This window comes from Aythya marila, assembly GCF_965140915.1.
Source record: "Aythya marila genome assembly, chromosome: 5".
NCBI classification, from domain to species: domain Eukaryota; kingdom Metazoa; phylum Chordata; class Aves; order Anseriformes; family Anatidae; genus Aythya; species Aythya marila.
The window spans coordinates 51,740,862-51,768,817 of record NC_139046.1 but is presented as its reverse complement, the minus strand read 5'-3'; the positions used below and the strand labels follow the sequence as shown (position 1 = coordinate 51,768,817).

Below are 27,956 nucleotides of genomic sequence, written 5' to 3'. Positions count from 1 at the left end.
GGACAGCCCGGTAGGTACTGTGCAAATATATCGGATTTTATTACTCTTTTATGGAAATAATAACAGACATTCAGGTAGAAACATATTAAATTAACGCAGTCAACAGTTTAAATGCAAAAATAAATATAAAGTCCAGCAGCTCGATGCATCTAAAACAGCTCGTATTTCTTCTAACGAATAGAAAAAGATTTTTTTTTTCTTTTTTTTTCTTTTTTCTTTTCTGTGTGTGTGTCTCAGACGGAGAGTTTCGTACAGCCGAACAGAGCCGCAGGTACAAGAAGCGCTTTCTCAGAGCACAGCCCGGCCCGCCGGGCGCCCCGCCGAGCCTCCCTGCGGCCGGGTCCCTGCCGGGAGCAGTCCCACCGAGCCGTGCCGAGCCGGGCAGAGCCGTGCCAACCTCAGAGGGCCGAGTCCGAGTCGCTGGAGTCGAGGCTGTTGCGCAGGCGGCAGCTGCCCAGGCGGTCCCGCTGCAGGCTGAGGTTCTGGGTGCTGCGCCGCAGGCACTCGAGGGACTGCAGGAAGGACTTCTTGGCCTTCTCCTCCTCCATGGGGGACACCCCTTCCTCCTCCACCTCCTGGATCTCGTCGAAAGTCACCGGCTGCGTCTTGAAGCGCGACTGCCGCGGCCGCCGCAGCTTGCCCCGGGGGGCTCGGGCCGGCCGGGCGGGAGGGGGAAACTCCTCGGCCACGCAGACGAAGTGCGGCATCACCGCCTGGTAGCTGGAGCAGACGCCCAGCAGCTCGGAGGGCTTGGCGGCCATCCTGCCCTCCGCCGGGGGGCACCGAGCCGGGGCCGGGCCGGGGGGCGCCGCCGGAGCCGGCGGGGCGGGGGGCGCTGCCTCGGCCGTGCCGGGAGCCGGGTCCCGGCGGGGGGAAAAGCGGCGAGGAGCCGGGGAGATGGGAGCCGAGGAGATGGAAAGGAGAGAAGAGGAGCGGAGCCGAGCCGGGTGCTGGGAGCCGAGCGGTGCCCCGGGAGCGGTGCGGTGCCGGGCGGTGGGATGGGATCGGAGCGGTGCGGAGCCGAGCCGGGCGATGCGGAGCCCCTCTCCCGTCCTCCCCTGCCCCAAGCAGAGCGGCTGGGCTCGGCACGGCTCCTATATAGCCCGGGCTGCCCACGCCCGAGCATGCTCAGACGGCGGCGGGGCCCCCCCGCTGCCCGCTTGCCTTCCGCCGCTCCGCCCCCGGCCCCCCCTGCCCACGGCCGGGGCCGGGCCCGAGCTGCCGCCCCCCCGCGGTGCCGGGTCAGCCCCATGTGAGGGGCTGGGGTCGGTCCCGTCTCCCTCCCGGCCGTGGTTTGATCGGGGTTAAGTACCTGATTCGGAGTGACTCCGGTTCGTGCTTCGCCGAGGGGTCGGGAGATGCCCCGGTGGGTGCCAGGGGGGCGCAGGGCTGGAAAAACCCCGCAGCGTGAGGAAAGCACACGGCAGGGGTAGGAAAGGAGCTAGGGTGAAACAGAGCAGAACAGGGAGGCAGAGCCTGAAATGGTTCATCCAGAAGCCACCACAAAACCTCGGCTCTGTCTTTCGGTACGACGCAGCACCGACGTCTCGGGGCTCCCCCGGATGAGGCTGATGGCCCCATGCAGCAAACAGCCATAACCACGGCCCCGTCTCAAACCAGCCACAACAACACGAGCTGCTCTGGGAGAAAGGTGGCTGGCGGTGTTGGTCGGCACCCTCGGGGGGCTGCTGGCTGCCCCGCTTGTCGCCAGCGCTCAGGGATCGCTCGGGGGCTTGGCTGCAGACAGCATCTGGCTGCAGCCTCGCAGCTCCTTGGCTCCCCGGAGCAGCTTCAGGGCCAGGCTCAGTCTGAAGCCTTTTTATTGGGAGATGCAATTAACTTAATAAGGGAACAATTTTCTGTCGGGTCAAACTGAATCATTCCCGTTTGGAGAAGACTGTTTTTTTTGTTTTTTGTTTTTTTTTTTACTGTTGATTTTAATGGCTAAATTTAGCCCCCCGAAGCCCTGACTGCATTACGAGGACTTTCTCTCCAAGGGACCCACTCACAGCAGATTTTATTCCTGAGAACTGGACTCTGCAGCACACTGGACCGAGCTCTGCTTCCTCAGCACAGCCAGGAACCGCGGGGTGAGACCTGGAGGACTCCTGGGGCCAAACTCGCCTCTCCTGCAGGAGCAAACTGGCAGCCGAGGAAAGCATCTCACATTCACGTGAAGCAAGGTAAATTTAATCTGCTCTAGCAACAGCCTTAGCATAAGAGGATCCAAGGCCCTGCAGAAAAAAGGCCGGTTGACTCACTACCTGAAATTCAACACGAGCATCCCCAAACTAGCCACCGAGTTTGGTAAAAGTTCAGTGAGGGCAAACTGCTTCCCTTGCAGGTAGGCCAAACACCGAATTCCCTCACAATTAGGGCTATAAAAGGCTCTGGGAAATTTCGGCGCTGAGTTGGAGCAACATCACCATGGCAATAACCAGGAAGCCTTAAGTTTTTGTTTGAGACAATTCAGAAAAAAATATCCTGTGACATAATCCCCCCAGTCAGGTCTGCAATGCGCTAATGTAAAAAACTAAATTTATTCCAGGGGCTTAAATCACGCCTTTAATCTAGGTTGCTCCCGGTATTGAAATGTGACCTCATCGTATAGATTACAGAAACCCTCGGCCGTGGGGATCATACGAGGGGATTTCTTTCCTGCATAGCACGGAGCTGAAGTCACATCGCGAGCCAGGGCTGCAGGGACCTGTGCCCGAGGCTGGGAGCATGTCAAGTGCCACACGGTTCATGTAAAATACCTCCCTGCCCAACTTCGGGACGCTCAAGTGCCAGGTTCAGAGAAGGAACTGCTAACACGGCTGAAACACTATCAGGGAAATGAGTTTATGGCACGGGGTCACTCGTTTGACAATGCGATTACAGAGGACACAGCCTTTTAGTGACTCCTCTTGCTGGCTACCACAGCGAGTGCCACACAGGGGGAAAGAGAGTAAGACGGGAGAGAGGGCGACATCCACCTCCTTTGGGTTCTGCGAGCCAGCATGCTGTGCCTGGCAGCAAGCACCAGCCCTTGGGATCTTGCTCCTGGCATTAATTCACGTGAGGTAACAGGAAGGGGTTCAAGTTCTTCTCCCATTCAGTTCACATCCCGAAACAACCAGGTTTAGAACAACGACAAGAACTGCAACCTCACAGATCCCAGCTCACAAATACGAAAGCACAAAGTGGATAAACAGGTAATTGATACAAACTACTTCTGGAAGCAGAAAAAAAAAAAATCTTCTTACCCTTTTTGCTGTGCACAAGCATGATTTAACCTCGAATTTGTACCTTCCTGATGGGGGAACCCAGGTTACTCAAGAAGGCCTAATGGAAACTGGAAAACCATCACTCCTTCCCGTAGACCATACAACAACAGAGCAGAGCAGAGCGCAGGGAGTTGTTTGGCTCATTACCTGCCAGGGCTACGCTCCCCACGTTGCTGGGTCCGAGATGTGCCCTTTCCTTATGCATTTTTTTAGCCTTTGTCTTTCTTCCCAGTGTTTCTAGCTGGGACTTCAGCAGCCTGGTAACATTTTTTCTTTTAACAAAAAAAGTGCCAAATTTGCCATTTGAAAATTAAATTTGGCTAGGTCATTGATCCACAGCTTCCTACAGACAGCCTCACAGCTCCCACAACCATCTTTTCCTCGTCCTGTCCCAAAAACCTCCCCCTCGGCCACAGCCGCCTCGGTGCTGGCCCCACACCCTCAGGCTAGGGACTCCCTGGGGCCACGAGGCAGTGCTGGCTGCCCCAAATCTGAGCACATCACCTCTGTTACATTACACGTGTGCTTACAAAACCGACTTACGTGCGATGCCAAATCACTTTAGCTGCGTGGTCACAGATCAGGGACATGAATCCGGCACTGCGGGCAGTGCTGAAGGCGGTGTGGGCGGCTGGGTGCAGGGGACCTGGCAGCTGCTGGGGCTGGGAGGGCAACACGGACCCTCCAAGGGCAGCACCAAGGCTAGAACAACACGGGGAACAACAAGGGCGAGGGACAGGGCTGGGGGCGATGACTGGGACAGCAAAACCCAGTGGGGGCCATGCCCATTCCCTCAGGCACAGCAGTCAGCGCTGCAGGGCGAGGATGCACCCACAGCATGACTGCAGATGATGGCAAAAACTTGTTAATTCGTGTGAGGAGCTCGGATGGAAGGGCAGCACGGCTAACAAAGTGTGTTCGGAGATCCCACCCCCTCAGAGAGCTCGCTTTCAGTCTTGCCTGCTTATGTGCTCCAAGCCACAATAAATCCCACAAAGCTGCTCTCTAGCAGTTGGACAGCGTACAGACCAAAACGTTTGGATGTATTAATGCTCCTTACAGAAATCTATTGTATTATTCTGCTTTTAATTATTTTAATTGTAAAGTGATAGCTGAAGTGAAGCCAGCATCTCGGTAGCAATGTCACAGGATAACAGCATTTGGCTGTCATCACACTACCACTAATAAATGTGGTAATAAAGCTCTTTGTTTTCAAAAAGAGCTGCAAAATGTTCCCTGACGGAAACTGCTGCATTAAATTTCCTTTGTTTGGCCTGACGGGCGTCAGAACGGATGGCAGCTTTTCCCAGCACTGCTACTGACGTATCAGGACATGATGCTGCGAGGATACAAGATAAGAATGCAGCTCAGACAACAGACGAGCGGTTATTGCAGAAACATCAGCTGCTTAAAGAAAGTGCCTGTGCTTTTAGCAAACAGAGAGACCTGCATATCCCTGCTGCTTTTGGTACACGAGTCCACAGCAAAGTTCAGCTGTGACCTCCCACGGCTTTACCTGTACGCGTATTTCTACCTCTAATTACGGGGATGCCACTAATTAAGCAGTGCTTGCAATTCATAAAGCACATCCCTGATTTAGATTGAAAAGCTTAACAAATATTTTTCCCTGAGAAAACACATTTTCAAAAGAAGTTTTTGGGGAAAACGCTCTCTTGTGCATGTGGGGGAGAACTTCACTGAGTGCAGGGATTCCCAGTCCCTCCGCATGGTCCATGCCCAGCCAGTAGCTGGGATGGTGCTGGGGGCGCGTGCCTGCTTCCAGGCACAGGACCAGGAATGTTTTTGGGGAAGGATTGAGGAGGGGAGGATTCCCTGCTCCTCCCTGGGCAGCTGTGCTGAGCACGTGACGCTGGGGTTGGTGTTTCTTCTGCACCCAGCTGCTGAGTTTTGCAAGAGCTGAGGAAACGTGATTATTTCTGAGACCTCTGTTATCCTCTGTCGGATCTGGACAAAACCAAACAACAGCTCTTAATTAGCCAGGGAGGGCTGACAGCATGAGCACATAAGCTCTGGTTTCTCTGGAAGTCAAACAAAACCGAAACCTTTCCCATGTGAGCCGAGACTTACAACCACAGGCTGGTGCCACAGGTGGGATCCCAGCACTCCTGAAGTATTTGATCTTCCATTTTCTTCTGTGCCTGCAAACATTGCAGAGCACCCAGGTATTTCACACAGCAGAACACATTTCCTTTTTTCCCCCTCTCCTTTTAAGCCTATTTACAAGTAGTGAAGAAAGAAATCAGCTGGAGTCTGGGGATGAAAACGGAAAGTTTCTCAGCAATGAACCACCAGGCCTCAGGTAACCGTATCCTGCAGAAAGTTGTTTAATCCATCTAACCCTCTTCAGGGACTTCAGGCAAAATCTGCGAAAGTGACACCAGTAAATAGCTGAATGCCACTTGTCCCCGCGGCCAAAGCCCTGCCTTGAGGAGAGGATCCAATGCGATGCTAACGCTGACAAGCAGAAAGAAAAAAAAAAGAGTAATCAAATCCCTGCCAGATGAAAGCCAATTGTCCTCAAAGCTGAGGACTGACCTGGATGCCGGGAAGTTTTTCTATGATAGAACAGAGCCATTGTGCTGCAGGTGAGGGAGGCCAAGGCAGGAGCTAACTGAGGAGGTGACCGAAGAGAAGAGGAAAGCGCCCGGTGCAACACGGAGAGCCTTCAGGGCGAAGCAGCCCACACTCAGCTGTGGATTGTACCCGTGGCAGCACCGAGGCCTGAAGGGTTTCCTCACGCTGCCGCTTGCCCTCCAGCAAGTCACGTCTCTGCTCCTGTTTCATCTTTCGCTCTCTGCATCACAAGCTCCTGAGGGCAAGAAGTCCTCCCGCAGCACACCCAGCCGCGGCGAGGCCCCAACATCCAGCAGCGAGTCACCAGCACGGCTCCATCCCACGCAGCGCCGGGGCTCTCCTGGCCGTGCTGCCTGATTTCTGCCCTGCTCTGCTCCAAGGGACCGCGCTCGGCCGGCTCAGCTCCCTGCATCAGTCCCCGCAGGGCTGCGTGGCAGCCTGCCCTGGCGCAAGGGAATTGCTGGAAGTGCGCCCGGGTGGAGGGCTGGCACAGGTAGCTCCCTGCTCAGCTGAGCTGCACCGCCAGCCTGCTCCAGTGGGGGTTTACGCCGTGGGACTGAGCAGATAACAGCCTCGCGGTGACGGCAGAGCAGTTGTGCAGGCAGCTACAGGCAGAAATAGGTTTTGGTTGAGCACCGCTCTGGATCAAATGAACGCTGTCTCTCCAGGTGATCCCCTGGGATCTGAAGTCTCGCTCAGCCAGAAAAAGCCTCCTGAGCGACTGGAACACAAGGAGGCTTTGTTTCCCTTGGAGAATCTAAATGAAACGTGGGGCCCTGCGAGACAGACCTCCTCACTCTTTATTCTGATTAAAATTTTACACTATGCTACCCGCTCCCTTCCCTTAAAACAGGGTGTCCAGCTACCTGGAGACGTGTCCTCAGGGCAGGAGCAGCCAACCTGTGCTTGACAGGAGCACGGAGTAACTCCCAGAGCCGCGCCAAATGCTATGCGGGAAGAGCAGGAGGTAAATCAAATAGGTCGACAAGCGAGAAAGCACACATCTGTCATCTTGCTGAGTGAGTGGCCCTTCGGGAAGGGCCAGCGTTTTTACCCAGAGCTGCTGTGGAGCCACTTCCAAGCCGCTCTCGGGCATGCCAAGAAAATGAGACGATACCGGCAGGATCTCAGCAGAAGTTCGGTGCGGGGAGGACAGGCCGGCGAGCTCCGATTTAAACAAATGGCACAGGTTGCTATGGGAACCTCGAGCATTTATAAGAAGCACTTCAAAAACAAAACAGAGTGAGGCAGATTTCATATCCAGTCTGAAAATGTTTATGACCAGAAAAGGCAAAGTGGGTGTTAAATGCCTTTTAGCTAAGTCAATAGCACCGGCACTCGACGAGGAGGTATTATGGATTTGCAGCACCCACCGTCCGTCTTCTGTCCTGAACCCCAGGAGAACAATCTTCTGTACTCTGCCAGTATTGTGGCACAAAAATTCTGGTTTCTTAACCCCTTCCTGGCACCCTGTCTCTTTCTAAATTACTGCTGTCAGAAGGAAATTTCAGGTAGCTACATTAAACCCGTCAGTCACGACAAGTGGAAAATACACAGCTAGAAATAATCTGACACCGGAGAATTAAATTACGTACTGCTTAACAACTAATCAAAACCAAAAATAAAGATATTTTTTTTCTTGAAAAAGAGAAATGATGAACTTTGCTCTTGATTTCAAACAGAACATGCACAGATCAACCTGGTACGGCCCAACACTGCAATATTTAATCAGGTGTCCCCCAGCCTCATCAAGAGTTTGCGCTTGAATATTCAATTATCTGAATATTCAAACTCTGAATCCTTCGTGCATGTAAAAGCATTTGGGTTTGGATAAACCAAACAGTCCTGCAATGTATTTTACTTTGTATTATTGTAATGAATTCTGAGTTTACAACTTTTTCAGTAAGCTGCTGGCTGGGATTCCTGTACTGTCAAAACAGTCCTGGGAAGGAAGAAAACCTTGGAACTGGAAAATAAACCCTTTGGACAGCATTTTTAGAGATACTGTTTTCAAATCCACAGAACTAGAGGAAAAGTTCCTCCGGCTGCTTTTAAGTTAAAGCCTAGAATGTACCTACACGTTTATGCAGTATGTAAACCTCACGCTGTGCACTTGACTCCAACAGCAGGAAGAGCTGAACAGCACCACTCCAAATTCTCAAGCTGGCCAGTCTCCAGTTAAAATTCAAGCCTTTGGGTGTCATGAAAACAACACCAGAGTTAAAAACCTTTAAAAACCCTACCTTTGCACACATCCTCTTTGGGAACCATGGGAGTGCTTTTGCAGTATTAAAGACCAGATTTCTACCTAGGAGAAAAACGTCCCCGCAGAAAGATCTCCTGGGGAGATGTGGGCTGGAATCTCCTCTGCTCACAGCCATTTCCTGCGGTTCCGGCAGGCAGGAGGTTGCAATCTGCTGCCACCTGGCTAGGTGACATTTTTGGGAGGAGGTGGGGGGAGGAAGGAAGGACCCACAACTTCCCAGCTGGCACGAAGAAACCTGACCGCTGTGCCAACTGTTCCCCTCGCAGCCAGGGCTCGCAGGCCAGGGGGAGGAACCACGCTACGTGCCTTCTCCCCACCGTCATCCTGCTTAGGATACGAGCAGCAGCACGGCCGGCACACAGACAGCAGCAATAAAGTGATGTCACCCCCGGAGAGCTCCGTGGGATACAGCATTCCTCTTTTAAATCGTTTTATTTTGAGGGGCAAGCCTCTGTATTCTTCCAGTTTGACCCAAATAAGCAAAATTACAACACAGTTTGCTAACATTATGAATTGAAACTGAGAAAGCAAGCAAGGAACTGTTTGTTTTCCTCTACAGCTTCAGCCTCCAGGATCCTGCCTGTGCATCATGGCTCCATTGAATTCAAACAAGTTGCGATTTCCATAGGTTCGGGTTTGTGGGTTTAAGAAGTTGCCACTAGTCTCCATCCACTACTGCTCCTTGCAGCATGACTGCTTTTAAACAAAAAGTGTAAACAAATGTAGCTTGTATGAACTACTAAAGGCTAACATGTTGCCTAGTCAGAATACCTGGAGAAATGAGATGCCCTTCGGTTACGGAAAAACACTCTTTTTAAGGACTGCAACAACTGGGCACACATACAGGGACATAAGCAAAGCACCAGCTACCTGAAGAAAATGAATTTTAAAGTAAAATCCACCTGCTCCAACATGAATTCTCAAAACATACATCACTGAGTCCGTATCTTAGATTCAAGTACAAGAAATTAATATTACATTGGAAACTTATTTCAAATGTATTTCCAAAAACATATTGCTTTAGGAACTGGGATAAAAGTGAAGAAATTATTAGATAACAAAATAAGTTTCCCAATACCATGCATTCATTTTAGAAGAATAAGCTATTTCAAAATCTGTATGGTGTTTTAAATAGAGAATCTCCTAATAAGTTTGTCTGATATACAAAGAAAACGCTTCTGCCAAATTTCAGAATACAGGGAATGAAACGACTCGACAGCCTGTCCTTTAGGTCACCAGTACCTTTAAAAATAGGCATAACTGAGTGTTAACAACTTGACTGCTCTTGTCCAGAACAACTTTAAACTACAGATAATGCTGGCTACAAAGAGACAGACATTTTCCAACCACCTGCTTATTCTTGCATTAAAGCAGCTTGCCAGTGTGTTATGAGGCACAGAGTATTGACCTGTGCTTAGATCCTGCTTCAAACAGAAAGCGAAGCGATACCAAACCAGCGTTTTGATCCGGGACAGGGGATGCTATCGCTGCAGTGAGAACCATGCAGATAGCATGGTTCTCACTACGCCAACAGGGATGGAAGACTGTTAGCACTCAGGAAGTCGGTAGTTTTGACCTAGCTGATAAGATTCATGGCTAAGATGTTTGTGTTCCTTGCCCTCTTGTGACTTGTCTACACAAATAAGCAGTAAGGACCGAAATCTGCCCATAGAGAACATAGCCGAAGAAAGCCTCGACCCACTGTTCTACTAGGCACAAGTCTAGTTCAAGCAGTTTTATAACTAACAAAACTGACTGCTTTGTTGCAAAAGACTCTTGCAACCTACAAACAAAAAGCAATGCATTACCCCTCGGTGAAGCGACTAACACTCAGAAATCACAGAGTGCAGCTTTCCCATTTCTACACGCACAGCGCACAGATAGCTGGCTTTACATAAAAATCCTGAACATTTCCTGGATCTGTGTCACTTGAACGTAGATCACCATCTGGGGAGAAATGGGAGACGAGAAGGTGCAAAAATAACTGCTCACTGAATCGTTCTGCTCCCGTCAGTACCTCTCAGAGATTCCGTGTTCTTTTAGGAATGATCATCATCTTTGCACAAACAAAGCCTGTGATTTAGTATCATCTAAAGGCATACCATTTCTGAAAACAAAACCACGCTGTCCGCATAACAGGTAACTTCTGATTGTCAAAGACCTTCATGACATCAGTTTTTTTCCCCATCAGATATTTCACAGAACTCTGCTCCTGTAAAACACGTAGGCAACTGAGGCTCTTGATCTGCTGTGTGTTCAGCAACGCCCAAAGTGCCTCTTCACTTCCAAACTCCACCAGGTTCTGGATAAATGATCCTAAAGGTCAAGTTGATGCGTGCATCTCTGGAATGATATTCCTTAGGCACTCGATGCTGTAAGTGGCATTATGGGGAAAAAAAAAAAAAAAAAGCAAAACAAACACACACACACACAAAAAAACAACTTATGAGCTGGTGAATTTAAAATACAGGTAATCAAACAACATAAAAAAAACCCTTAATGTTCTGTAATGGCTTTTCATGAACTTTTCTAAAGATTTAGTTAAGGCAAAACATTCATGTTCTGACTGCTCAGGGCTACTGAGGAAATAAAGGTCTTTTGTAGATTACTGTAGCCTTGTTAAATTAAGTTCAACAATTTTATATTCTAAGCTCCTAAATGGATTTTGCTTTTTCAGCTGCAGGCTGCAACATTCACCGCTGAACTTAAATGCTGAAACATCAGCATGTGAGCTGATTCCTTGTATCACTTAGCAGTTGAATAAAACTGCATAATTTTTGTATGGTGCTTTGAAATTCTGAGGTAGAAAGCATTGTGAAATAATTGTTTCACTGGAAGCCGAGTATTGCCTACCTTCATGGAAGTGCTTTGCACACATTTAGAGAACTGCACTGCAAATAAAGCTCTTAAGCAGTGCCAAGGATTTCTTACCTGCCAATCCTCCTGGGTAGCTCCTTCCATCATCAGCAGAGTCCCATGATCAAGTGGGATTTTTAGTCTCTCTACGTAAGTATAGTCTCCATTCTCTTCCTAAAAAGAAACACAGAACACTGAAGACGCAGGCAAGTGCTTCTGGTAGAAAATCAGTCCTTAGTCCTCTATAGCAGAGCTTAAAAAACAGGGAGGGGAAAGGACAAAAGGAAGCTTTTATGAGCTCAAGAAGTCTAACTAGACTTCTCTGCAACCATATTTCAAAAGGAGCTGAGGAGCTGAACATTTTCAGGATGGAAAGCCATTACATCTCACTGTCTGTATAACATTGGTGAAGGTCAACAACTGCTTCCTAAGTCCCGTGCAAAATTCTGGAGCAAGGCTGCAAATGTTTTGGGAACATCCACTTGAACTGAACAGTTCTGTGTGGAAACATTCTGCAACCATAACCATGATTCCAATGGTTAACTACTTTATCCAAAATGCACATCTTCCTCTTCTCATTTTGTCTTGTTTCAGGTTCTCTTAAACTTCATCACCATTAAGCAAGCCAGGCTGCTCACCTAGAAGACGCAGTTCATTTGCAAAACTTTGGTTAAGCCTTCAGATTACACACAACTGTTTTAAAACACAACTACCACAACCAAATGTAGCAACACACCAGTAGTAGCCTGACACAAACGGTGTCAGTCAGAGTAGTAACTCTATTTCTTTGCCCTACTCCTTCCAGTTTTACTCTGGACCACCACCCTGCTGAGTCCAGTTGCTTAGGGAAGCCTCACTATCACAACAGCAGCATCCTCACGAGATCACGCTCTGCCTGACATGCACCATCTTCCAGACTGCCACCTGGGCAGATATTATAATGCTCTGTGTACTCTTCACTATTTTCTGGTATTAGCCTTCAACAGTTGCAAAAACTTGCTGCAAAACTTCTATTCAACATGTTGACTACTTCGTACTGGAGCTTGGATTATTTCATTAAAGTGTGAATAAGAAAACCACTATTTCCCCAAATATAAAATGGAAGTACATAGCCTTTTGTAGATCTCTACTGCCAAATCTGAAAGCTGCCAAAGAAGAATGGAAAGCAACTCTCCGAAATGAGGAATTCAGGGAAGTTTCTAGTAGAAAATCACCTTCCAAACACAGGGGTTATTTGGGGGAAGAGAGGGTTAGAGAAAATATTTTAATTAGTGTTGAAAGGGAGGAGACTCAAGGTCTTTTATTATTAAGTTAAAGAATGCATCAGATAGCCTGAAATAGTAAAGCAGATGATAAACTTTTTCCAAGCAAAAAAAAAAAAAAAAAAAAAGTGACAGGTTCTCATTTTCAAGGACTACACAGTCCAAATACAGAGTTAACCTTGTTCTGAGTTTGCTGCATATAGCAAACAGTCTGAATGAAAATTTGTTATTCAAAATATATTTGTTATTATACCACTGCATCTAGAAGCAGAGATGTTTATTTTCCAAAGAGCTCACCAAATCATTTTTTTTGTTTATGCAAAAGAGCTTGATTGGGGTCAAATCAACTCCCAATAACTAAAAGCATCACTTCATGTAATTAACCAGCATCTTTGCAACTTTCTGTTCAACTCTGGGACTAGAAGTTAGCCACAGTGTGACAGAACAAGGTTATTCGATACTGCTAGCACAACTGGCAGTCATGGCAATTCTGGGTTTGTGCATTTCTTGGGGATACCTCAGGGCCTGAGGCTGTTTCAGCCGTTAGTTAAGCTCACTAAACCTCTGAAATGAGAGTTGCAGAAGGCACCGAGAATCACCTGTAGTATTTTCATTCTCCATGAAGACAACGTCCATTTGCAAAATATATTTTTAAGTTCCTGGAATTAAGAGGCATTTGTCTTGCTCTATTAGAAGTAAAGCACAATGCCAAAAATGTTTTTTTTAAAACAACAGATGAAACAAGGGGAATTTCAAAAATAGATCTCAAACATGACCGCTGATGAAAAGCAGTGCAATAGCAGTGCATGGCTCTTTTTATTTCACTGCATTACACCGTTTCACTTTGTGGAAGGACAACAGTGGGTTTATTTTTGTCTCTTGCTCATCGCAACTGAAATGAATCTTCTAAGATAAATGATTTAGAAGAAAACATCCTTTTGGCTTAGAAAAGAGAGTATGTAAAAGCAGAAGTTTCTTTCCATTTCAGATGTGACATCTGAACTTAGTTTTACCTAGAAAACAGAATTGCACGTCCATTGGTTTTGCACAGCCAGTGAAGTTAGACGCATCACGTGTCTATACTAACACATCCACCAAATCTCACTTCAGAACTTTTCTCTTTAGAGCTGATGTCAGACATGCAGGAGACTCAGCTGGGTTTCACAGCTCAGGAAATTTATGAAGGAAACTTATTCTTGATGCCTATTCTTAATCCAAGGAACTACAGGTAGTAAGTGACAAAAGCTCAGTATGAATGGATGGGAAGCCATCAATATAAAAACTGGAAGCATTCCTGGACTCCATCAATTACTTTTCTTAAAAAGGTATTAAAAACAAAAAGGTAAGCAAGGGAAAATATCTAGAATATATAGAGAATACAGAATATATAGAAAACATCTAGAAGCCCAAGTACCAGGCCTATTGCCCTTTCCTCATGTAATGCACCCACCCACCTACACAGGACTATCTTTACACTCTGTCTTTCTGCTGATGACCTTGCATTCTGCAAGTGTGGTATGGTACCCTTAAAGTGCTCGCCTCTTTTCCTCTACTTGCCTACAGCTGCTCAAGTCTTGTCAACACCGGTGGGGAAAGCCAAGGAAGCAAGCCTCCTGTATGGCAATCCAAAAGTCCAACTCCGACCCCGTCCTGATCCAAGGCTCAGTTTCTACCGTGCTCCATCTACTCCTGTCAGCCTTCAGTTAGGCCTGTTAGGACACCAAGGGTTATTTTTCTGTTTCCAAAAGTACTAGGGGCTCTTTAATTTCTGCTAGAAGAGCTACTCAAGGACAGAAGGACCTTGTTTTAATGTTTCTTTTGAAGGACAGACCCATCTGAAGGCTGATTCTGAGAACACCACGAACATCCTGCTGTTATCTAACGTACGCACGAAAATCCCTCCCTTGCCCAGCAGCCATCAGTTTCCTTGGCTACAGACAGACGAAGGTGACAGATGAACCTGACAGCTGCCTTCCTAACTCCACGCACAGCTCACACTGCAGTTTGGTGGGCAGCTGCACCGAACCGGTCCGTGTGGCACCCAGACCTCTGCTGCAGAGCAGCCCCCAGCAGGACACGGGAGCTTACTGGGACATCAAACACCACCCTTAACTAAAATCAGTTCCCAAAAGGACCTGATCAGATAAGCTGGCGCTGTCTGAGCTGAGCAGTGATAAGCAGCAGTACAAGTGGTGCTGAGGCTGGATCAGGATGACCCACGTAACGCAGGGAAATCAGTTCCTCTGGAGTAGGGCGGCTGAGTCAGGTCTGAGTGGGACAGGGCCTCGGGGCGGTGTGGAGAGCAGAAAGGAGGTGGTAGGGCTGAGGTGACAGGTATGCTGTGGGACAGCAGGAGAGGGCTCACTGACTTAGCCAGCAGGTTGCGTGTGACTTGAGTATGAATCACAGCTCCAAAACAAAGCATTCGCCTCTTGGTTCCAGCACAGGCAGGAGCTACAGCAACCGGGGAGCAACGAGGGGGCAAGAAAAAAATTAAACAACTTAATGGGACTAGAAGCAAAAACTAGAAGAAATGAGATCACTTCACTATAGGCTTCGGACTACCAAGTAAGCATCCAAAAACCCTAGAAACCCTTGAAAGCATAGGCAAAACATCACATACAACCACACAACTGGTCCAAATAAACAGAAAAGGCAGTGTTTAGAAAAAAGAATGCTGAAAAACACCAGTGGGTGAACAAAAACACTTCCTGGAATCACGTTAACTTCCATGAAAAGTCTCCTTAACAACTCCAGGGAGGGATTTGGCTCCCAAAACATATGCAGCTTTTTATTAGTTCTTTTAACATGCTCTGGGTTGAAATCTGGGTAGAAATTATTTCGACTTATTCAGAAGGGATGTTTGCAATGTGGATTCATGTAGGCCATGCACGACTGTCTGTACTCATTCCCTATTATGTAGTGAACACTTATTCATCCACTGCAGCAGTCATCAAAAACAACAGCAGACTGAACCTTTCTTTAACCTCACTCTGGAACAGTTTAAATAACAACAACAACAATAATGCCACTTGCACCTAAACAACTTTATTTTTCCTCCTCCAAGGACAGGAAGATTTCTTTTAGTGGCAGTTTCAATATTGCCTACAGAAACTTCAAATTTCTGCAACACGAATGTAAAAATCTCACACAAACATGCAGCAGCAGCAACAAAAAAACAAACAAAAAAAATAGACACCAAACCAAAAAAAAAGCCTAGTAACATTAACTGTCTTTTTTTTTTATAGTTGTCTTAGAGAAATAGGGTTTTATTCCCTAAGAGGTTCATCCACAGTTAAATTTGGACACTACTTGTACAGACAGTCACTAATATGAGCTGGAGTCTCCAAAGGCTCCGATTTAGTACTCCTCAATTGCACTACACGACGCTACCTGACTCGTGGTACATGCTGTTTTGTACCCAGTACATGATCAGACACAGGCAATCGCTTCAGTTTTTTCCCAGCATCACTTATCCACGGTGAGCCTCTAGCACAGTATTTCTCATCTTACCTTTTCATGACACCTTTCATCTCGAAAGACTTAAAAGCATTTACAACAGAGAGAAATGAAGGCCTTTCAAACTCTAAAATCAGCATTACTAGAATCTGGGTCCCCAAAGAGGCTTAATTTGGGGAGGAAAAGGATTTGCTTTCTCTTTTCCTCCCTCAGTGAAGACTACCTCTGGAAAACCTGACGTAGGAATAATGGCAGATTACAAACCAGATAAGAGCCTGAGATGCCTGTGATGATTGTAAATCTAAATCCCCCTTCCCTAGGCTACCCCTGTCCCTGTAACTTGCTTTTAACAAAGTACTGATCAAACTTCTAGTATCCACAATCAACTTTAACTTTTCCTTTAATGGAATGCTACATTACAATGGAGCATGAAAATTACTTCTTTGGTGGTACAGCCTGAAAGGTTGTAATTTCCATCAGGGCGTCTTGTAACTCCCACTTGGCAAAGCACCTAGTGTCATAGGATGCTCTCAGAAAATTGCAGGCTTTTGGAACGCACAAAGAATACGTAACGTGACATATAATTTTAAGTACAAATTCCCTTAGGCACATGATACACAGTTAATAGCAACTTGTTCAAGCATCACTCTGCACGTGGGGATCTTATTTTAGAAACAGGTATGTCACAGTTGCAAAAGGAATGCACTTTATATTTAACAAGACCGAGCTAGTCAGAAATATCAGGTCAAAGACACTAAAGAAAAAAAAATGAGGAGCACTTGAGGGATATATACATTTAAAAAAATCACCCACCTCAGGAAGAAAAGGGAAGAAACCATACAGTACAGATCAAATAAAGTGGCTAATTGTGAGTGGCACGGACTGAATTTCCCCCTTTACACATAGCAGGTGTCTTTTGAGAAAAGAGCAAATGGACATCTTGCTCAAGAACTGCGTTCAATTTTTAGGGGGAAATTGCAAAGTTTATACTGCAATCTAGGTGGCTTTAATTCTGATCCATCAGAAAGGAAGACATGCGCTCTGGAAATGAACCTGGGCACCCTTTACAGCTTCTCAGAGGGATGAACTTTCCAGCTGACATTATGTTATCATCACAGAATCAAAGACACTTACTCATGCTATGCCCAATGACACAATGCTCCGGTTATGTCATCTCATGCTCAAGGACCACAGGGTTAAACTCCCTTCAGGCAACAAAACTCACACATTAAAGAGCTGGTGAAAAACACAAATTATTTAGTTTTCTGATTCAAATCCTGACCTTTTTTGTTCACGACTTGGTGACCCCTCTGTCACTCCTCAAGGGCACATTTCAATACCCCAGGGCACAGTTTATAGGTTGGTACTGTCCACCTTTGCTTTCTGCACTAGTTTATTCAGAATAATTAAGAATGTAAGTAGACAGCAAACAGCTTCTCAAAGATCCCAAAGTGCTTTTCAGACTGCATTTTTCAAACTACATTAAAAAAAAAAAAAAATTCCTCAGAGTTTTCCTCTGAGTTCACAGCAAGAATATCACCACATAACAGAAAACAAACAGAACAGACATCTGAAGCAGGATACCCTACAATGAGGCTTGTACTTTCAGCAGAAGAATGTGATCCCTTTACTTCAATAATGCAAAATCTAAGTGCTAAGTTACTTGTTGCTTAAATGCCTGTTACACAGCATTTTTTCTAGAAAGAGTATTCTCTACCGAATCAGAAACTAATTCCTGAGAGGATGTTCACACATGCCTCCTATCAAAGTAACGATCCCTGTTTAGTCTGTGCAGTATGATACCACAGTTTGGTATTTTAGGTAAAAGAAATGGGCTGCTCTTTCCTGCTCTTCATTGGCTCTCAGCCTGAACATGCACAAGTCAAAATTCAGACAATGTTAGGGGATTTTTACTTACAGGAATGGTCAGAACTACTCTGCGTAACACATACACTATGAATTACACCATTACTGGGGCTTACAAAACAGCATTGAATCTATGGCTCATTTAGATAGTGAAAGCTCCCTTCTGACGTCGCTGATTTCAAGTAATGGGAAAGGACCTTATCAGGGCAAAATACTAGGTTGCAATTTCACTGCAGCACTACATTGCTGCACATTATTAGAGTGGTTACATGCCCACCCTGAAGATGTCATGTTCCATGTAACAGGTTTTTTTGATTCCTACACTTATTCCCCAGAACTTTATGAGTGTTTCCACTAATTGCTAACATAACTAAATGTTTGTAGTTATTAAGTTCTCTAAACAGAGGAAAAGGACTAAACAAATGAGTTTGGACTCTTTCACTGCAATAAGAACACTCACGGGGGAGGGTTTCTTCCTCATCTCAAAGGTCCGGGTAGCACCAAAGCTAAGCGAGGCAATGATGGGATTTTTTCCCAGCGATGGTTCGTCGTCACTGTGCCAGTCTACGCTGTCCTTCTCGTTTCGGTACAGGTTGCAGAGCAGGGAGTTGAAGGCATAGCCAGAGAACTCTTCAATGCGCTCCTTTAGCATAGTCAGCAGAGGATGCCACTGCAATCAGCACAGAGGGAGTCAGGTAAATACAATGAAAGCTGGGCAGCAGGCAATAACAGCAGGACACAAGGGGAAAACTACTCTTGGATAAGAAACAAAACATACTGCACTTTCACCACAATGAACCCGAAGCCAAACAAATGCCTCTGAACAATTTTTATCAAATTTTTAGTAAAGCTGAGGAACAGGCTTTCTGCAAAGTATGCTTGTTACCTATGGGTCAACACTAAATCACCTCTTAAAAATAAGAAGCCAGTCTGCCTGCTAGTGGCAGCCGCTAGCCACCTCAATGAACTGAAAAGTGAGGAAGTGGATAGAGTAAAATCTGCTTGAACTGAGCATAGATAAACACCAGCAGTTCTTAACCAGAACAAAAACTCTGCAACCTCTCCCATGCATATCTGTCTGCTCTAATCTCCTGGCCAAGCTAGCAGAGTTTAACATGTGGGGCTGATAACACCTGAGTTACTTAACCACTGCTGGTGGGCACAGCACACCCAAAAAGTTGCAGCTGGTGTCCCTGTAAATCCCTCTCCATTCCCCGCAGGTGACCCAGAACAAGAGCCAACAGTTGGCCTAACGCTTCCACAGCGTGGCCCTCTGCTCCCAGCTCCAGCAGCACAGCATGCTGAGCCCCGCTCATCTTCTTTTGGGGCTTTGACTTCAGCTGTGTAACTTCTCAGTGATTTGCAAAATGGATGGCACAGGCCCCGAATTTCCCCCTTCCCTTTGCTACTATCTTGCTGCGCCCATAGCCCGTGGCAGCTCTGCGCATTCCATTACAGCTCAGTCCAGTGAATCACTATTCAATGTTACAAACTTACATCATGACTTTCAGCTGTCAGAGTGCTTTTAAGTACTACATAAGCTAAAAGAAAAGAGAAAAAAAGGCTCAGAGCAATGTCGGCCAGAATATTTTGCCCATTATATAAGCAGAAACACAGAGATCAAGAGAGGACAAAGAACTGATTCCAAACCTCTCAGCAAACACTGGCAGAAGGAACAGAGAGCAGGAGTTATTTCCCAGTATCCACCTCAAATAATCAACTCTGCACCACTGCCCTTCCATGCTTACCCATGTTTAGAGGGTTTTTAAACTATTGGCTACACTACAGAAGCCTTCACCGTGTCATCTTTCTCTGTTTGGTATTCTTCTAGATAAGTCACCCCGTCAATGACTAAGCATCATGTGAATAATTAATTATACATGAACACAGCCTGTAGCTATGGGATATGTAGGGAAATCAGTACCAGCACCCAAAAACGCGATAGCTTGTACTTGGGTTGCCTGAAGGACAAAACACAGGATCTCCAGAGCTGCAGCATGTGCCCAACATGCTATGCAATCACAGACGAGTCCAAAGAGAATGACTGGAAGCACTTCCTAGTGACCCAACGGACCAGATTCCCTCAATTCCTATCACAAAAGTATTATTGGTAAAAATGCTATATGGTGAATTTTACAATTCAGTGGAAACTTCACAGTAAACCTGCAGGAGTGGAAGTAAGTTTGTTGTGAAACACTGCTACATCCCCAACTATGTCACTGCTTACAAAGACACTTTTTTCTAATACAAAAGTTTATTTGCACAGTAGCACTGGATCATACTTGGCAGTGCTGCCATCACACCCAGCCTTATCAAACAAAAAATGAGGGGCACAAAGCTAAATCACTCCTACAGATCAAACGTTCAAGGCAGGCAACTGTTTTTGACGAAGCTGTGCACCGAATTGCATTTGGTGATTCGGCACTGAGGATGTTTTTGTAATATAAAACCTACTCCACAGGTAAGGGCTGTGCTGTTTGTACCATCCACGGCTTTTTTTAGGCTGCAGAACTCCCTCCTACAAAGCTGAACACAATGTCAGAGTGCCCATGTGCAGTCTACCCTTACATCTGGCTACAGGCAGTTTCCAGACAATGGCAGTGGTGCAATGACGGCCAACTGAACTTCATGCAAACTGGACTGAAATAGTGAACCTGGGGCATAGAGGCTCTGTCTAACCTCTGAGCAGCAACAGTCATTCTGAAGTCATTGTGCTTCTAGAAAAGTCCATGTAAAATAATATTCCACACATAATTACAAAAAGCGCGTGTTTTCCCACTACAAAACTACCAACTACGGGATTTTTGAAACTATTAAATCTTTACAAATCATCTTGGTAAATAACACCTTTCCACTCCCCTCAAACTGCGCTTTGCTGGAAGTGTCCCGTCCAGCAGCAGTTCAGGACGTGGGACGCTTTTCTTTCTTTTCAACCCTAGCCAGCCCTCAGTACTCACACTTCATTTACGCTTCAGGACACTGCAGCCTGCTGCCATGGCAATTTCAGACAAAGCAATGCCAAGAGATGGGACAACAGGCTGGAAGCCAGCAAGAGTAACTGAACACGACCAACACATCAGCAAGTCACTTGGAAGGTTTCTAACTGTTCCAAAATAGCACGGGAAATTGTGTGACACAAGCTGGAGTGGCTGAGCAGGCACGTCACGTGCTGAATCTCATAACATTTACATAGGAATCAACAATATGCCTAAATTCAAGTTTAAGCTGTATTGAATCTAGGTGTTTCTGAACATAAATATTTCAGTAGTTGATGTTGTTATATCTCTACAAGAAAAACTCAGTACAACTGTGTAGGCTTCAATATAAAGATGCATAGAGTAAGTCACAGAACAGCTGTCACAGAACAGTAATTTCCTTTTCCAAACTTTTATCCACTGAATAATGCTCCTCTCAATCAATCCACTCATAATGCTTATTTCACAAAGTTGTCCACCTTCCACTAGAATCTGTTGCTGGTCACAGAAGAAATTCTGACAAATGTTCTAGATAAAAAGAGGATAGAAGGAAGGTTTTGTCTCTCAATCTCTGCAAAGGGTTTCTTTGTAAACAATAATAAAAGGAAACTGTAAAAATATACATACATTTGGGTTTGGCTGCATCGTTATCCTGGAGTACGTGTAAGGAAGTTCCCCATACCAGGAGGTAAGCCTTGGCTCCTCAAAAGACATTTCTGAAAAAAACAGGAAGACTTCTCAGTTGCTTTATCAAAGAACTTGAAAATGGAAAAGCACAATTCTGTCAAAAAACTTAATCAAAAAGTGACTGTTCACTCACCTGAAGTTAAAAAGTGGTTCCTTAAAGATTTACATTACAGAATGAACCCAAGTGAAGGAATATCACTCAAAAGCAGACTCTGTGCTACATTTTTGATTATATGAGAAAGGTATTCCCTTGCCAAAATCTTGGAGCCACATCAATTTTCTCATCCCCATGCCAGACTGGGCAAGGACTGGATAAATTAAAGGTAGCAAAACGAAACTGAAATTTTATTTACAATTCTAGTTTGCTTTACATTCTCCTGGTTCCAATACGCTGGCATTAACCGCAAGATATTCCCTCTGAAAAGGATGAAGCGTCAGGGACTGCAGCATCAGTGGGACATTACAGAAAGAGAAAGCAGTGAAGCTGAACAAGTAATATTTTGTCAAACATGCAAGTGTTCTGTGGTGTAATACAAACATCAAGTTCAAGTACTTTCAGCTTCTGAAAAGACTGCCTTGGTAGTTATTTCTCATGTTTGACAGGTAATACTCTCCATTTTACACTACCTTCAGTACAAGCCAATAAACACAGATGTTGAAGAAATTTTCCAGCCCTGACCGGTAACTACTCCAACGTATTTTGTCATATCCGTTCATGCCTAAAAGGAGAAATATAGCTGGAACAGGTGGCCCCTTAGTGAACAAATCCAGAATAGCAGACTCTTCACTTACTTCGTACTGCAACCAAGAAGCAAAAATAAGGGAAAAGAAGTGTGCTTTGCTGGAATTCGAAGAGAGAGTGGCAAAAATACTACTGGTAACAGAAACCTCAAAGAAAATAGTTTTTACAACATCACTGGGAAATGGTATAAAGGGATGGAGCACAGACTTATTCAAAAAGACTGCAGGAAAAAGAACTGAAGATGCCACAGAAAGGAAATCCTTTAAGACTTATAAGACAGAGAGGCAATTTTCATCTCTCTTGAACTTGGAAAGAGCTGAAATAATTGTGAATTGGAACATGGTGACACAGATTTGAAAGATAAGCAGTAATTTTCAGTTATGCAAGGAAAACCTGGGAGGAAGTATGTGAAGGAGTGGCAATGTGTAAAATGAAAAACAATGACATGGTGTGCGCTGTGTGCATTTTAGCACGGAAATGACCTGAAAAGTTAGTCTACACACCCTTACCCTGTCTGATGTGAGTTCTCTGACCCCAGGGTATGTCTTGGAGGAGTTGTTCAAACATCCAATCTGCTTGTTCCGAATCAATGAAGCCAGGAATCAAATGAATCCTAAGGAAGAAGATACAGAAAAGAAGGAAGGAATAAAGGCTTCTATATATGCTTTGATAAAATACTCTAATTTCTGGGATTCCCAAAGAATTTAAGGTAATATAGGCAGAACAGAAGGCAGCAGGAACTCAACTCCTAATGGGTCTCCCCTAACTAAAGATGTCTAATTGCTTTATAAACCTATAAAAACATATGTAACCAACAATAACCCATGAGTTCCATAATCAGCCATATACTGTGCAAAAAATGGTATCCTTACTTGTTTTTTACTTTCCACTTGAAAAATTACATACCCCAATTATAGTACAACAATCAACACAGAAAAGTAATTGCCTGAAAGTAATTCATCATCTCCATGGCACCTAAGAGTTTGATAGCCCTTTTTCACTACTACCACTCTATCTTTTCTTTTGAAAGCACAAGAATCCTATAAGCATTTAATCTCTCCAGTTTTCATATTTTTATATGTACATTTTATATTTAGACTGTACTAACAGCAGCACTGAAAAATTCTGGCCACTGTGCTGGCCTGCAGAGTAGGAAAGCTATTCATGAGAAGTTGCCCTTAGGAAAATGCAATGCTCCAAAGACACCACAGTAAGAATAGGTAGCAAAGATGTTAAAAAGAGATGTCAAATCCAATTGTTGAGTTTTAAAATACATATATAGTACAGCAATATATTATGAAAATATAAACTCCTGAAAGTGGCAAAGTAACACAACTGGTTGTATATTTTTTTCTCTCTTCCCTACTGGTCAAAGCTTTTTCCAAATTTGTATAAAAATTATTTGCAGTTTTAGAAGGAAACAAGATGAAAACTTTCAAACAAATTCACAAGAAGCATTTTTCCAATATTGGAAAAAAGAAGTCTATTAAGTTCAAATAAAAAAAAAAAAAAAGAAGACTGAATATTGATATTGCAGCTAAGTCAGCAATGCAAAATAAAATGCTTTTAAGTTGGCAGGAATCACAGAACAAGTAGGCTCTAAAGCGTCCAGAAGCTGTAATAACTAAGACAAAAGACAGAAGTAAACAGGACAACCCCAAAGTTGCCCATCTGCTTAAAATCTTTTATTAGATCAATTAAAAACAAGTCATATTTACATCTAAACATATTTGGTAGCTCTCAGCTACATATGACGTAGACCCCACACCCTTGCTAACACAGGAGTACCAATCCAAATTTCAAGCAGCAACTTACTGTGGTGCACGGAACAAATGGACATAGCCCCTTTGCCTTATTCCAGACAAGAGCACTAGATGTAGTACGTGCTAGATGTTAAAAGGTTCACATGTCATCTCCTCAGTGCTGCTCAGAGCTGTGTAACTCTGCTGCCTGATACTCACAGTACTTCCAGAGGTACTCTAAACACATGACACACAGGAAGGGCAACAGGCACTTGCTCAAGTCAGAACACTCTGCAGAGACCAGACTTCAGAAAGCTGAGCATCACCGCAGTGTTCAGCAGCAGCAAATAGCAAGTTTCAAAACACACGTAATCCACTTACCTGGAAACTCCACTTGGTCCCGTGCTAAGCTCATACACACCAGGCTTGCTGAGGATATAGAAAAGAAAGAGCTGTCAGACGCACCGACAACAGTAAGTGATCTTACACAGAGCAACTTGGACTAGAATTGCTGTAAGCCTGCACTAGGGTGAGTTTTCCTTAAAGAAAAAAAAGAGAGAAAGGAAAAAAAAAAAAAAGAAAAAAAGCTTTGTGGTACTAAGAGAAGCAAAAATGTTCTGAAGAGACAGAGGTTAGATTAAGGCAGCCAGGAATGTCACAGAAAAAATGAGTTTGTGTGTACTTCCTCTCTCTCGCTCACACTTCAGCCAAGGCTCAATACATGGTTTTAGGGCTCTGGAGACAAGTAAATGAGGGATGTCACAGGGAATCGAAGGGAGACAACCACAGAAAACTGTGCCCTGACCATTATGCTTGATGTTTGCAGTTATAGGTACACAAAGAGCGTGAGTCTAACTGTGGACATGTAATCCAGTTTTCAGTCACACAGAGAAACCAAACTACAGGTATGCAAACAATATTTAAGCCAGTGTAGCTGGTACAGAGGGTAAATATCTCTACCCTCTGTTACAAGCTACACAGCTGTGAAGTATTATCTTCTCTCCCACGAACTGTGTTTCACCTGCAATCTCATTTTTCTCCTAAGCTAGCTCCAATCTGTATACTGATCATCAGAAGACCATCACAAACTGTTTTGCACTGTGCTGGATTTAAGTTGAATAAACAAGAACTTCTATACTCTTTTCCATATTGCACATACACTCAGAGCATAAACCATACAGTATTATCTACAGCACTTTGTTTTAATGAGAACAGCAGCTCAGTTTTCTTTTTCCCTGCAGTTTTTATTTAATTTGTAAAGAAGAGTAATAAAGCCATGTGAACCTTTAGAGCATTTTTTAACACACTGAATTTGCTTAGTACCTAGATTTATTACTACTAATAAACAAGAAGCAAAGATCTGTATCCTGTATCATTCACACTGAAAGGGAAGTATCTGCTAGCAGATACATAGTATCTGCTACAATCTCTTAAGTGTTGCTGGGAAATACTGTTACTATTTCCACCAGGATTTTTCCCGCATCTTGGCGGAAACACCTCTCACAAGTAGTTCTAATTAATGAACAGTTCACTACCACATCGATTGTGAGAGGGTGGCTGAACATGGGGCACCAGAGGGCATCTGAATCGTGCCTGCTGTGCATGAACACCCACCCAGCACCTAATCTGAAGTGCATACAGAGAACTAACAGCAGACCCCTTGAGGTCATAACATGCAAATCCGACTCGAGATGGATCCGTAACTTGCCTCACAGGAACCACTTAGTAAGAAAACTATCATGATGACCAAACTGAAACAAAATTATTTTTTAAAATCTGTATCTTCACCATATACCACCACACCTTGCCATACTTCATGCCATGTTTACTCTGAGCAAATCCCTGAGATTTTTGACAGAAAGGGCATTTGATCTACAGCTTACAAGTATCTAGCTTCACTGTGATGCTTATGAGCAGCTACTTCTCTGAACCTTCAAAGGAAGCAGAGGTGCCATACCAGTTACATACATGGATAACAGCAAGTAATTTCCAGTATAGTTTACACAGGGACTTTTCTAAGAAAACGTACATTGTTAACCAACATAGATACATTTGTGGTTCTGTTATCCAAGAACCCCCAACCATTCATTTTTCCTGACTTACAAAGCTACACCAAAGCCACAAAAACTACGAAGACATGCTTGGACTCTCCTGCCTATAAACTCAGTTCAGGATAAAAGGGTTGAAAGTCCACGTTTTGTACTAAAATTTCTTCCAAGGTATAGTCAGTTTAAGCAAAGAAAGAACTCTTTTAAGCATATTCACCCCAACCAGAAAGACAGAAAAGCCACAAGCTAGATGGATAGCCAGCAGTATACTCACTCTATCACACCTGCCTCAGGAACCTTGCGTTCCACCTGAAAGGTAACCAGACAACACATGGTGAATACTAAATGCTTACGTACCTGACGTGCTCTAGTCAAACAGAGCTTTTTGCCATCTCTAGTGATTCTAGATAGTTGAAGACTGAAATGTCAGTGAGAAAAACACACCTCTGGACAGTTGGTAAAGCAGCAACACTCCACTGCATCCCCTGGAAACCCTCAGATGCAGCTACCACTCCAGATGTATTTTAACAATCAACTGCCCCCTAAAGGACAACCCTTTCTAAACTATTTGCATTATCACAATACTGAATTGCAACCAAAGAAATCCTAGCCTTACATTCAGAATTAAAAATGTACAAGTACAGAAGAAGGGATGAACACACCTCAGCGCCAGTCAATTAACAAAACGTAAAACAGATTAGACAACAGGAATCAACAGCTTAAAATGGCAGCTGGAGTTGAATCCAGCCTATATTATCATTGTAGTTGCCCTCGGGATTTATGCTTCTCTTCTCTGAGCTCATTGGAGGGCTGAGATGCAAGGTGCTACATAAATGAGCATGTAAAACAGTCAAGACAGTACTACACAGGTGCCAGGGCTCTGCTGCAGAGAAGAGAGAAACTTCCCAGAACGTCTCCAAACCTTTCAAGCCATGAAGGGTCTTTCAACTATTTCTGGCTTAGAAAGAAGCATTCAAGATTTTTTTTCACAAGCAAGGAACTACCTTCCCACTGCAAATAACAAAATATCATTCATCTCCTTGTGGGCCATAAAGGAAAGCCTAGAAAACAAATCTCACATGCTTCCCCCAGCAGAAATATTGCAGATACCCTGAGACTAAAACAGAGCTCAAATCATGCTTAGGAACATTGCATTGTTCTGAATATTTAAGAAAATATATTATTTGGTTCTTCAAAAAACAAACAATGAAAAGTAGCTATGAATAGGTATGTAATGAATACCTAGACTGAAACTACACAGATGGACAGATCATAAGTTTCAAATTACGTTTGATAAAAGCCCCTAAAAGTTCAGCTCAGCTGAGTTTTTCATTTGTTTTAAAATACAAGACCATTAATGTCGAAGTCCGTAATTTTTCAGCTCATTGTTTAAAGTTTCAGAGAACTTGAGATTCTGGCAATAAGTGTTTAATTAAATAATTAATTACCTCTGATGGCTTTTCAAAGACAAATTGCTTTTGAGCGTGAAGTTGACCTTTTTTCATCCACGCCTGTCCAGTAGCGCCTGCAGGGGAAACGCTGCTGGCCACAGGTGCCTTTGGTGCTATAGCAAAGGAAAAAAAAAAAAAAAAAAGGCATGAAATTGCACTTCACCCTATGGAAAACACAACGCTCATGTCTGGAAGGACTTAGGGAGTCGTTCTTTGAAGGATTCTCCTCTGCTTGGCAGAGACTTCTGCTGACAAACCAAACCTACGTCACGTTAACAGTTAAAGCTGCATAGCGCCTTGAGTATTTTTATTTGTTATTCACGGATAAATGGAAAATGTTTTTAAATGACTTTCTGCCAAATGCAGGTGCTTACAAAGAAAACGTGCTGCCTTTTGCTAACATTAAGTTAAAAACAGAGGGGAAAAGGGGACGGGCAGAACTCAAATTCTTCATAGGACAGCGTGGGAAGGAATACATGGAGGCATTAGGGAATTCTACAGTCCTAAACACGCAGCACTACAGAAACAGAAGTCATTACGGCATGAAAAAAACTGCATTAAAACTATTAACTCCCAGGTGCGGGTCCCCCCCCGGAGCCCCCCCGGCCTTCCCCCCGCCGCCACCCCCAGCCCCGGGCCTTGCCTGCGGCTGTCCCCGCCGCGCCGCCGGCCCAGGCGCCCTGCACGCGGGCCCGCCGCCGCCTGTCCGCCATGGCGCCGCCGCCTCGGCCCGGCCCC

At 44.8% G+C, this 27,956-nt stretch overlaps 2 protein-coding genes across 2 annotated transcripts; both read right to left on the bottom strand.

Annotated features, from left to right (window-relative positions):
- Positions 1-15: 15 nt before the first annotated feature.
- On the bottom strand, positions 16-1,081 carry LOC309878721 (uncharacterized protein C11orf96 homolog). The gene has a single exon (XM_082761593.1). It carries the CDS (start codon positions 759-761, stop codon positions 399-401), a length of 363 nt encoding a protein of 120 aa, XP_082617719.1. The 5' UTR covers positions 762-1,081; the 3' UTR covers positions 16-398.
- A 6,106-nt stretch (positions 1,082-7,187) lies between these two features.
- Positions 7,188-27,934, bottom strand: ALKBH3 (alkB homolog 3, alpha-ketoglutarate dependent dioxygenase). The gene is made up of 9 exons (XM_082761592.1): positions 27,862-27,934; positions 27,216-27,331; positions 26,042-26,076; positions 24,101-24,148; positions 22,487-22,590; positions 21,176-21,264; positions 18,034-18,243; positions 11,062-11,160; positions 7,188-10,502 (listed from the first exon to the last, which is right to left on the bottom strand). Exons 1-9 carry the CDS (start codon positions 27,929-27,931, stop codon positions 10,410-10,412), a joined length of 864 nt encoding a protein of 287 aa, XP_082617718.1. The 5' UTR covers positions 27,932-27,934; the 3' UTR covers positions 7,188-10,409.
- Positions 27,935-27,956: the final 22 nt, after the last annotated feature.